This window comes from Diabrotica virgifera, chromosome 8 (genome assembly GCF_917563875.1).
Source record: "Diabrotica virgifera virgifera chromosome 8, PGI_DIABVI_V3a".
NCBI lineage: Eukaryota > Metazoa > Arthropoda > Insecta > Coleoptera > Chrysomelidae > Diabrotica > Diabrotica virgifera.
Genome location: NC_065450.1, coordinates 195,688,236 through 195,701,610, shown reverse-complemented (window position 1 = coordinate 195,701,610; position 13,375 = coordinate 195,688,236). Strand labels below are relative to the sequence as shown.

The window sequence follows — 13,375 nt, the reverse complement described above, 5'->3', positions numbered from 1 at the left end:
TTAAAATTATTTAAACGTTGACATTTAAAAAATTTTTAGAATCAAAGTCCATCTCTTCGTTAGCATTAGATTCAATATCTTCCTCTGACACCTCAGTTATCTTAGAGTTCCCACAATTAGTACCCATGCACATGCACCCTTTGCAGAATATTGAACAACTAATTCCTATCTTCCTACAACCGCAGTTTTTTGTACATTATTTGGTACATTTACATGCTATTTTTTCAAGCAAAGCTTGTGGTGCAGGAGCTTCAAGTCAAGTCAAGTCCGAGTCAAGTGGATCCAAAGTATTACCTATAAAAAATAAGATTCAATCATAACACACAATCACATAAAAAAATTACAATGAGAAATTTAAAAAATAATCCTAAAATCAAAAATCGTTGCAAGTACTTATTACATTTTGAAAAAGCATATCTTATTCAAAAATAATCCTAGAATTTTTTATAATACACCATTTTAAAGAAACCAAAATAAGCTTTCTTTTTATTATATAATATATACCTAAATGTAGAAAAAAAAGTTATAATGGAAAATTTAAAAAATAATCGTAAAAAATATAAAAACTCGTTAAAAGTATAAAATCTTGAAAAAGATAACCTCTTTAAAAGAAGTCGTACAACATTATACAGTAGAACATTTTAAAGGTAATTAATTTCTATTCCTCTTACGTGGACCATTGAATATGCCTAAAGTTACGTATAAAAAAGTTACAGAACAATATTTGCGAAATAACAAGGAAAATTGCCCAAAATTGCTGTGAGTGGCGAAATTTGAAAAATCATATTTCGAAAACTATAAATCCTAATGACCTCTACCAAACATCATTTTAAAGAGAAAATATGTAAGTTTTTTTTCTGTGAAGCAATGTCTATACCTATATACCCGTGGACAAAAGTTATGGGACAAGAAACAAAATTTCTTTCTTTTGGGTTTCTTTGTGCTTTTTCTTTTGAATATATTTTTGTAAAAAAAAGTACCTTTGACTTTAAAAAGTTATATTTAGATAGGAAATTTAACCAGGAACAATTTTTATGTAGACGTGTTTGTACCAAAAGTGCATAGAACTCACCCTAATGTAACCTGTGCCCAGGGACTAATTCACCCATTTCTCAAAAACGCACCCCTTTAAATGGTAGCACTCCGCGGTTTTTTCATATATAGAGATTCATTGACCATATGAAATAATAAAACCCCGTTAACGTTGTAGTTCCTTTCTATAGTACATAATCAATAGCCTATTGTTTTTTGTCCTAACTTTAAAAAATTCTGCGGAAAAATTGGAGGGCTGATTTTGTTTCATACTCCTTTTGTATTATGCTGGAGGTATTACTAAGGTTTTGTTTTTTGAATTCTCCGAATATCACGTTTCTTGTAACAGCTGTAAATAAAAACACTGCTTTGAAGGTTTATTTAATTAAAAATATCAAACGCATTAAAATTAACAAAACAAAACAAAATTAACAACAAAAACATTTCAAAATTAAAAACATTTCAATAGCGGATATGTCCACCTCTTGCAGCAACGACTGCTCGCAATCTGTTTAGCATCGAATAAAGATGTGTTATCCTTGCCTGGGGAATAGCCCGATATTCCTCTACCAGGGCCATAACTGCAGCAAATGTTCTGGAGGCGTAGGATGATGGCGAATAGCTTTTTTTAATTCATCCCATAAATACTCAATAGGATTGAGATCTGAGAGAGAGAGAAAGAGAAATAGAGAGAGAGAGAGAGAGAGAGAGAGAGAGAGAGAGAGAGAGAGAGAGAGAGAGAGAGAGAGATAGAGGGATTTATTGATTTTATTAATATTTCGTATAAATTTATCCTATTTTTTAAGTAAATTTATTGGTTTTTATAGAGATAAGATGTTTTAAATATTGTTTTAGATCAAATACCTGATCGATGAAACTAAGATGAACAACTTTGACTTGAATATCAGTAGTAGTGACGTAACAGTGACGAGGACCAACACTCAAATGTTAAAAGAAGGCTTTCACCAAATCAAACCAATATTTAAAGCTCCTCACGTAACCAAAATCTTTCTGGTTTTTATGTTGCAGTTCTTGATCATGATGGGGTAAATAAAACCATTTTTATGTAGCCTATAGAAAATTAAGTCAAAATTACACTTTTTAAAAACTAGGAATGACTTTGAAAATGCTACAATCGGCACACACACTTTTTTTAAGATCCCAACGTAAATCTGTAAAAATCAATAATAGACAAGGCGAAAACGGCGGGTTCTTTGGAGAAAATATTCCCATGAGATTTTTTTGTACAATCAAATTCGTGGGAAATTCCAGAATAAGGTTCAAGAAGTCGCCCACGCGAGAAGTGGTCCACTTTTTTTAACAATTTTTTTAACAATGACCAAATTTTTTAAATCAAATTCCAAGAATCAATATTTTTGGCCGCAACAATTTTTTTTTAGGTTTTTTGGACCATTCTGGATAAAAAGGGTCTGTTATAACTTTTCTCTAGAGTTAATCGTTTTCGAGGTAAAAGCATTTTAAAATTGAAAAAAAAAAACGAAAAATGGCAATTTTCAAGGCTTAATAACTCGGTTAAAAGTTGACTATGAAAGTCAGAAAGCGACTAAATCAAAGTTTTAAGCCTCCTCTACAAGATCCTGAAGAAATTTTTGTCATTATTTGATTACTAAGCTGTTATTTTTAAGTAAAAATAATGAGCGCCATGCACGTATTAGGCGGCCGTCCATGATGAGTGCGAAAGAGATGCCATTCAGGCAGTCCAATGGCGCATCTCACTCGCACTCACATTTACAGCCGCGTCAATACGATCTTACCACTCATTATTAATAACTAAAAATAACAGCTTAGTAATAAATTAATGACACAAATTTCTTCAGGGTCATGAAGGTGGGGCTTTAAATTTGATTTAGTCACTTTCTGACTTTCATAATAATCATTTTTAACCGAGTTATTAAGTTTAAAAATAGCCATTTTAGCGTTTTCCAAATTTTAAATTGTTTATAACTCGAACACGAGCAACTTTAGAGAAAAATTACAAGATACCTTTTGTGTCCGGAATGGTCCGAAAAATCTAAAAAAAAATTGGTCCGGTCCAAAAATATTGATTTTCGCAATTTGATTAAAAAAAATTGTTGAAAAAATTTAGACCACTGTTCGCGTGGGCGACTTCTTGAACTTTATTCTGGGGTGTCTTACGAATGTGATTATGCAAAAAAATCTCATGGGAATATTTTTTCCAACAACCCGCCGTTTTCGCCGTGTCTATAAGCAGTTTTTGTGTAACTTAAATTACTAACAAGAAAACTTAAACCAAAGATCTACTCACTAGCGTTCTTTAGACTATAATAACATTAATTACATACATTTTGACGTGTATCACTGCCGCACTTTACTCTCTTTTATACTAGCCCTTCATTAACTCGAAAGGCTTGAGTCTTCTGACCAAGTTCACATTTTCGAGGATCTGGATGGCCTCAGGGTTTCTGTGATTGAGAAGTCGTTTTTCACGACTTCCGGCAAATTTCTCGATGGTCTGTTTAACAGTGGCCATCTCTAAGTCACTATGGAGGTCACTGTTTCTGAAATACCAAGGGGCATTAACGATGTTCCTCAGCAATTTATTCTGAAAACGCTGGATTATATCTACATTGCCTTTGCTGGCACAACCCCACAAATGGATGCCATATGTCCATATGGGCTTAAAAATTTGTTTGTACAAAAGAATTTTATTGCGGATTTACATGGTGGAATATCTTCCAAATAATCGATACATTTTCTTGTAGGTTATTCCGTGCTCTTCTTGTTTCTTTATCACGCGGGCCTTCCAGCGTAGCCTTGCGTCTAGGGTGATAACCAAATATTTGGCTGTATCTGCATAAGGTATCCGGGTATTACTTATGCTAACCAGAATGTGTTTTTACTTTTATTTGTAAAGTTGATATGGATGGACTTCACCCCTTCTCGAGGGTTAAAAATATACGTTCAAAATAAGTCCGGAAGTGGATAAACTGACTAATTCTAAGCATCGTTTGTTCTATAAGTAGCGTTTTTTCATTAAATTAATACTTTTTGAGTTTTTAGTCATTTTTTCGCACATAACTTCAAAAAGTATAAATATAGCTTATAAAAAAAAATTAAGTGGTAATAAACCGATTAAGAATTGGGCATACAACATTAACCCATAAGTACTTAATAACCAAAGAGCTACCACCACAATGCTCATACTGTAGATGCCTGATAACAGTCCAGCACATTCTTACAGAATGTCCACTTTACTCGTATGAAAGAAGCATCAACAACATTTCTGAAGAACCAAGTCAGCTGAAGAATATATTAAATTATAATTTATTCAGTACAATTAATTATCTTAAAGATATACATTTATTTCATAAAATGTAATAATTATATTGTAATTGTTCAACATCCGCTAATAACCTTCCATTGTGATGCGGCTTTATGTAAATAAAAAAAATTTATGTCTGAGGTCTCTAGACCCAGTAGAAGTAAAGTTGTAGCTAATGAACAAGAGGTTCATATTCGTCAAATTCCGAATCAAATATTTTAACGAGAAATAACCAAAAAATAAAGCACATTTTGGAGAAAACGCATTACAACTTTTTAAAGTGTTTAGAAAAACCTTTTTTTTTGTTTACTTATATCTTAAGTATTTACATGATCTGTAAGTTTCATGAGTTCAAAGTGCTTACTATTGAAAAAATTTTATTTTAAAATATTTTTTTTTAATATTGAAAATGCATTTTTTTCATAATAACTTAAAAATTAATAGGGATACCAAAAATCTCATACAGCAAAAAATGTAGGTTTTGCTTTTCTGAATATTTTAGATTTTTTGTTTTTCTGTAGTTACGACAAAAATTTATTACGACTGTTCAAAATTTATATTTCGTTTAGGGCCTTTCAACTACAGACTACCGCCCTTTCAAAAATAAGCACTTTGAACCGATGAAACTTACAGATTATATAAACAATACAAACGTTCGAAGTAACTAAAACTATCATACGACCAATAGCAACATATGGGGTAGAGACATGGATCATGACGGAAAAGACAATCAGCCTTATCAAGACTTTTGAACTAAAGGTATTGAGAAGAATATATTAAGAATATGGGATCCATCTGCGAAAGTAAACTAACTAAAGCGGTAACGATTAATTTTATTTGGGATGCTAGTTAGTTAGTTTTTTTTTTATTTTTGATGATAGAAACTTAAACAAAACAAAAATAAAGCTTTTTTAAACACTTTAAAGAAATTGTAATGAGTTTTCCCCAAAAGGTACTTCATTTTTTGGTTATTTCACGTTGAAATATTCGATTTGGAATTTGACGAATATGAATTTATTTTTCATTAGCTACAACTCTGCTTCTGCTAGGCCTAGAGAACTCATACATACACCATTTTCTTCACTCTTTTATAATCTATATTTTGCCAAGAATATTTTTTTCGATGAAATACATATATACTTTTCGAGTTATTTGCGAAAAACCGTTTGAAACGTGTATTATTTTTGTTAAAAGATGACTATATTCACTCGCAAATAACTCGAAAAGTATCAATTTAGTGAAAAACCGCTAAAGAACAAAAGTTGCTTAGAATTAGCCAGTTTATCCATTTCCGGCCTTATTTTGAACGTATATATTTTTTCACCACCGAGAAGGGGTGAAACTCACCCCAGGACAAAAACACACATCGGCGCAATATCACATTTTTTTCTTTGATATGTTGGCAATTTGTTGGTATGCAAAATTTTATGTCAATCCAAGCGATTCTTTAAAATTTAGAGGTTTTGCAATATTTTACCGTTAGTGAATAGGGCTTTTCATCGATTGTCATTTGTTTCGAGCTTCTGTCATGTGTCACATAATATTAATATATCTACGTCATACGTCTTTGGTTTGTATCATTGGTACATACCAATAACGTACGACGTAGATAAATTAATATTATGTGACACATGACAGAAGCTCGAAACAAATGACTGTGAATGAAAAGCCCTATGGACTAATGGGCAAAATTTCGAAAGTCATTTCTAGTCTTGACAAGTAGTAGGTACTATAATTTCTTACCGTTTTTATTTCTAGATTGAACACTCTAAGACTATGGCTTCCACAAATCTACCAGGCGATGAACGATTACAAATTCTACAATAATGAAAGTGCCACACTTTGTGAGACTTTGGAAATATTTCAACCAAAGACTGATATCTTTAATCTAACCGGAGAACCATGTGAAGTGGTAATATTGCTTGAACTAAAACCATTTTTTTTATGTTAATTGATTTTCTTATTCCAGAATTTAAATAATACAGAGGTGTACACAAATTCTATGATAGTGGCTACGACAAGTATCATCGGGTACATTACAGCAGGAACGTTGATCAATTCTTTGGGAAAAAAGAAGCTATTAAGTACGTACCTACATACAAGGGTGGGCCAAAGAAAACAGTCCACCTCGATATTTGGCAGTAGTTATTAGATTTTAAGGAAATGCCGCAACAGGTCGCTTTCATGTTTTTATTTCAATTTTTTGGAATATATTTCATACTAGTGACGTCATCCATCTGAGCGTGATGACGTAATCGATGATTTTTTTTTAAATAGGAATAGGAGTCGTGTGGTAGGTCATTTGAAAGCGTGTTCAATTCTCTATTCAGTAATATAATCATTAATATCATTATTTATAGAGGGTGAGCAAACAAATAATGTTTGAATTAAATTAATTGACGCAAATAGATGAAAGTATGTAATTTATTTACCTCAAAATATATTGTACTGCTGTCAGAAAATAGAAAAAAACTTTATTTCACAAATAAACATTTCTTTTCGCTTAAATTAAATCACAAACAACCTCCCGCCTACTTCTTGGCAGTTTAAACATTTAATTTAAGCGTAAAGCAATGTTAATTTCCCAAATAAACATTTTTTTTTCTATTTTCTGACAGCAATAGAATGTATCGGGTGGACCAAAAGTCAGTTAACCGTTTTGTATATCAATAAAAGCGAAAATAACTGAAGTAAAAAACGTTTATTGTTTATTGTAAATAAGTAGGTACAAAGAAGTGCATGCTTTACATTTTATGTTCAAAATGTAAACCACCTTCATCGATACATTTTTGGCAACGCTTATACACAGTGAAACAAGTCTTTCTACAGACTTCTAAGTTGGTACGGAGAACTTCATATTGGCAAAAAATTTATCTTTAAAGCCACAAGGCAAAACCACAGGGCGTCAAATCTGACGAACGCGCGGGCCATTCAATTGTATCTCTCCCCCCTATCCAATCACTAAAGTGGTCATTTAGAAACTCACGAACTTGCAATCCGTAATGCGGCAGTAAATCGTCTTGATGAAAATATCGAATACCTTGTAACTCTGGATTATCTGCAAGGCCCTTCACGGAGCATGATATATTTTCTTGGAGACGCCGCAAACTTGCGCGTGCCTTTTTTTGATAGTGTTAACTGACTTTTGGTCCACCCAGTATTTTGAGTTAATCAAATTACATACATTATTCTTTTTACGTCAATTAATTTAATTCAATATATTTTGTTGGCCATCCTGTATAAATAATGATATGAAGGTTAATATTACTAAATAAAGATTTGAACACCCTTTCAATTGAGCTACCACACGACCCCTATTCCCATTTAAAAAAACATCGATTACGTCGTCACGCCCAAATGGATGCGTCACTATAGTATGAAATATATATCAAAAAATTGTAATTTAAAAATATATAAATCGACCTGTTTCGGAGTTTTCTTAAAATCTGATAACTACTGCCAAATATCGAGGTAGACTGTTTTCTTTGGCCCACCCTGTATAAAAAAATCTAAATCTTAAGCACTTTTTGTATAAGAATTTATTTATTAACCCGCGAGCAGTCGCGCTGTTACATAAAATCTAACATTTTCTCCTTTTTCGCGATAACTTGATGAAAAATTTTGCAATTTTGAAAAAATTTCGTAAGTGCCTTAAGGAAGGGTGTAGTAATTTATTTAGTACTTAAATTTGCATCCTGGTATAGCCATATAAAATTATTTCAGGTATCTTGGGATTCATATCTGGCTCCATGGCAATGACGTTATATTTTTCAAAGAATGTAACGTCTACAATAGCATTTTCTGCCATGTTTGTTACATTTGGTAGCATAGGAATAAATGTTATATTAGCAGTTGTAGTAGATTTGATACCAACTTCGTTAAGGTAAGTAATTGTTACGTTTTTACTATATTTATTATTTTGAACACTTAATTTATTAGTCTTTATTTAATTTATTATATTCACTTTTTTATACTAAAATATATAATTTATATCTACAATTATTATTTACAATTTATTTTCGATAATATAAGACGCGCACTTGACCTCTGAATAATGAATTAATGTGACCGACTTTGCTCTACAATGTTCTAGGCCGGGCCTGGAACACAATAGAATAAATCGAATTGAATACATTTAGACCAAGTTGAGGGAGGCTTTGGATGACAGACAAGAGGGAGTAAGGCTAGGCGGAGAAGTAATCAACAATATTAGATACGCTGACGATACAGCCATTCTTGCTGAAAATTTACAAGATCTTCAGACACTACTAAATCTAGTCAGTGAAGCAAGCTATCGGAGAGGCCTTAAAATCAACATTTCAAAATCAAAGTGGATGGCAGTTGGAAAGATTAATATAGATCAAGGTCAGCTTTCTCTTGATGGAGAGGAGTTAGAACGGGTAAATCATTTCAAGTACCTTGGCAGCTGGTTAAATGTAAATTGTGACTCTGATGAAGAGATAATAACTAGGATCGAAATATCACGGAAGGCTTTTATGACCTGGAAACCAGTTTTATGTAATAGAAACCTGTCGATGAATATTCGAAAGAAGGTACTGAAATGTTATGTGTGGTCTATCCTATTATATGGTTGTGAGACATGGACGTTAAAAACCACAATGCTAAACAAAATAGAAGCATTCGAACTGTGGTGCTATCGACGAATCCTAAAGATATCGTGGGTTTCGCACACTTCCAATGAAGGTGTTCTTCAAATGATGAATTCGGAACGTCTGCTCATAAGCATCATAAAGAGGAGAAAAACAGAATACTTCGGCCATATAATTAGAGGACCTACATACCATCTGCTTCGCCTTATAATACAAGGAAAAGTTCCATCTTCTGACTCTTAGAATTCATTGGGGTCTTCTTCCACATAATCAATCCATCTGAGAATGTCAATATTATTCGTGTACTCACTATCTGATATCTTAGGAATGTGTCCAGGCCATCTTAGTCTCTGCACTTTAATAAATTTCACAATATCTGGACTTGTGCATAGCTGGTATAATTCAAAGTTACATCTTGGAAGTCATAAACTATTTTCATTTATGGCTCCAAAAATCTCTCGAAGTATTTTTCTGTCAAAAATACCAAGTAGTCTCCCTCCGTTTTGGAATAGTAGTCTGTTTCAGTTTTATATATCAAAACCGGTCGAGTCTTGTAAATGTTAAGCTTTACTGTACGTTTAAGGTTCTTAGTACCTATCTTCTTCTTCTTTAGGTGCCGTGTCTGTATTCAGACGTTGGCCGTCATCATGTTTACAATTTCCTGAAATCTCTCTCTATCGGCTGCTGCGCGAAATAATTCTTCTAATGTGCTTAGTACATATAGATACGTTTAATATGTTTAAAAAAGTTAGAGAAGTAGCTGGTTTTTATCATAAGAAAACTCCACATACTATAACGGATTCGTCGGGAAAAATGATAATAAACGAACACGAAATTCGAACTACCTGGTATAATTATATAGGTGAACTGTATAATGATGATAGACCCGAAAAACTGGAGACTTTAGATGAAGGTGAAGGACCAGAAATACTAAAATCAGAAATACTACATGCTATAAAATTGGCAAAAAAACAAGAAAGCCGAAACAAGTCCTGACAACATACCTACAGAAATGTTAAAGCTCACAAATGAGGAAAACATTGGAATACTAGTCAAACTTTTCAATTATGTTTATTCGACTGGTGATATCCCTGAAGATTGGTTAAAGTCCGAATTCATAACCCTACCAAAAAAACAACGTCCTAAAAACTGTAGCGATTATAAAATGATAAGCCTTATAAGTCACACTTTGAAAATCTTTCTACGTATCATCCACAGTAAAATCAGAGATAAATGTGAAGAAGACCAGGATGAAACTATGAAACACAATTTGGCTTCAGAAATGGACTGGGAACCCGGGACGCACTCTTTGCACTAAATGTATTATTGCAGAAATGCCGAGAACAAAGGAAAGACGTCTTTGCTGTATTTATTAACTATGAGAAGGCCTTTGATCGAGTACAACATCACAAATTAATTAAAATATTAAAGGATAAAGGAGTTGATATTCAAGATGTACGAATCATAGAAAAATTATACTGGCGTCAAACAGCGACAGCTTGTATAAATGGAAAATCAACAGAAATATGCAAAATACAAAGAGGTGTCAGACAGGGTTGTATACTGTCCCCACTGTTATTCAATTTATATTCAGATAGAATATTTAAAGAAGCGCTGCATAATTTGGAATGGGGTGTGAAAGTTAATGGAATTCTGATAAATACAATCAGATATGCAGACGATACAGTTATTTCAAGTGATGATATGAATGATTACAACACCTTTTAAATGCCATTGATACAGTGCGAAAAGAGTTTGGTCTAAACATAAACTGTTCAAAAACAAAATACATGGTATTTAGCCGTTTGGATCATCAAGATTCACGGTTATATGTTGATGGTCATATAATTCAAAGAGTACCCAGTTTTAAATATCTTGGTTGCCATATTACTAAACAACTAGATCCAGATAAAGAGATAAAATCTAGAATCGAGATAGCCCGCACGACATTTTTAAAAATGAGGTCATTCTTCTGTAATGATAACTTTCAACTTCAACTTCGAAAGCGCATGATTAAATGTTACATTTGGCCAGTCCTCTTGTATGGTGTCGAAGCATGGACATTAAAAATATCTACCATTAATCGTTTGGAGGCCTTTGAAAAGTGGTTGCACAGACGTAGACTGAAAATATCATGGACGGCTATGCTGACAAATGTGGCAGACCTTAAGAGAGCAAATGCTGCCCGCGAGCTGCTTGATAACATCAAATAGAGAAAGATGGCCTATTTTGGACACGTAGTAAGGGGAGACCGGTATAATATTCTTCAACTTATTATGATGGGAAAAATCGAAGGACGCAGAAGAATTGGTAGAAAGCAGGCCTCTTGGTTGAAGAATATCCGGGAGTGGACAGGAATAAAGAAGCAGAACAACTATTTAGAATAGCTCGAGTCAGAGGGTTTCGCCATGTTAATCGCCAACGTCAAGGGGACTTGATAGGGCACGTTAAGAAGAAGAAGAGTACCTATTCGTTTTCATTTCTCAGATGTTTCTGAAAACAATGGAGAGTTTTGTTTGCTATTGCTATACGTCTTTTTACTTCGTCGCTTGTCGTGTTTGTTGTATTTACTGGCGATCCAAAATATGTGACTTCTTTGACTTGCTCAAAGGTATTCGCTGTGAGCCGATGAGTAGAGGGGATATGACAGTTTTCGTCAGCGCTGTTAGTGGCAGTTTTGTGCATTGAATTTGAACAATTTTACAAGAAAAGTATAAGTTTCAAACCGCGAGAGAGCGCTACTGACGAAACTCACAGACAATAAAAACAGAGGTAACCTCTAAATTTCACATAAACTTCTTCTTTTTCTCAATGGCCTCTTGCCATAAAACCCCTATAAAATTTTTATGTATGTAAACATATTAAAAAAGAAGCCGCATCTCGATAAAAACTGGCTTATCGAAAAAATACTAGGAGGCAAAACTTTTTTAAAAATATTGTGTTTAGCTAATGGTACCACAATTATAATTCAATTGGAACGTACTCAAAAGTTTGGGGTGTTTAAGGGAACAAAACCCCATAGAATTTTTATGGAGTGCACAAATTTCACTGTTGTTTTTTTTAAACGATCCTGCCATAAGAATGCCACATGTAAATTTTCAATAAAAAATCTCTAAAAGTGTTCGATATATGAAAAAAAAATCGATTTTCATTTTGTAACTTCAAAGGGCTGTAACTTTTTTTGTGTGCACTATTGTATACAGGGTGCGCCAAACCTCTGGTCTTCTTTGATTACGGCTAAACTATGAGATATACAAAAAAATGTTTATAACAAAACTAATGTGTATCAAAGAGGTCTATAATTTAAAATTATTTTCAATTATACAGGGTAAGTCAGAACGACGGTATGAACCAAAGTTGTATTTTTTTAAATGGAACACCCTGTATATTAAATCATTTTTGAATATATTATTTAAAAATATGAAAAATTTGTATAAGGTCTTATAGGCCTAAAGTTAATAATTTTCGAAATATTTACATTTTTATTGAGAAAAATGGTAATATTTATAGGGTTGTGGATTATGTTTCCAAGGAAATAAAAATTTAGGTGGTAGGTCAAAGTTTTTAAAATATAGTGTTATTTTTAAATAATTTAATATTTTTTACTTTTAGCCATAAAATATACAGTGTGATCACTATTTGCAAATACAAAATTTTCTCATTTTTTTTAAATGGGACACCCTGTATATTAGTTTTGCGTTTGGTAGTAAATATTACAACCTTTCTTTTGGTATGAGGTTGTATGTACCTAGCATGTTTCGTTTTGTAGATATTTAAAAAAAACTATAGATTTTATGTTTTTGCGGATTTTTTATTTAAAAATTTTTTTGCAAAAAAAAATAATTATAATCTGGTTTTAGAAACATACACTAAAATATAAAATATGAAAATAAAAACGTAATTAAAGATTAAAATAAATCGTATGCTAGTACAATTCAATTGAATTTAATAACTTTAAATTATTTTACAAAAAAAATTTTACCTTATTAATGAATACATAAATTAGTTACTAAATTAAATAAACAACCAAATTTTAAATCAATCGTAGTAATTCTTCTACTGCAGCAACTTTCCTGTACCAAATTAATTGTTAGTTATATTGTATTTACGAGTAAGATCAGTTAATAACTTTTTAATTTACCTACATCTTGAGAACGTATAAAGTATGCTTTGAAACAAATGAACGTTATGGAAGTATATTAAGAAGTAAATAGTATCTATGTACCTACTCGTGTCACAAAAGCTGGTAATAATTTCTAATGAAAACAAATGTCATATCCAAAAATTTTTCGGTTAAAAAATTAAAATTTAAAATATAAAAAATTGTTACAAAAATTTCAACTACAAAAGTATTACCAGTTTTTGTGACACCAGTAAATACTATTTATATTAATAAATAATTTGGATGATACATTTAACATTCGTTTGT

At 32.2% G+C, this 13,375-nt stretch overlaps 1 protein-coding gene across 1 annotated transcript in view; it reads left to right on the top strand.

The window, feature by feature from the left end:
* The window catches only part of LOC114332811 (synaptic vesicle glycoprotein 2B-like), a 47,735-nt gene that overhangs the window by 20,657 nt on the left and 13,703 nt on the right, over nucleotides 1-13,375 (top strand). The window contains exons 6-9 of the mRNA XM_028282588.2: nucleotides 1,888-2,078; nucleotides 6,095-6,248; nucleotides 6,306-6,420; nucleotides 8,060-8,219. Of these exons, the coding sequence (XP_028138389.1) occupies nucleotides 1,888-2,078; nucleotides 6,095-6,248; nucleotides 6,306-6,420; nucleotides 8,060-8,219 (620 nt within the window). The remainder of the gene's footprint in view (nucleotides 1-1,887; nucleotides 2,079-6,094; nucleotides 6,249-6,305; nucleotides 6,421-8,059; nucleotides 8,220-13,375) is intronic.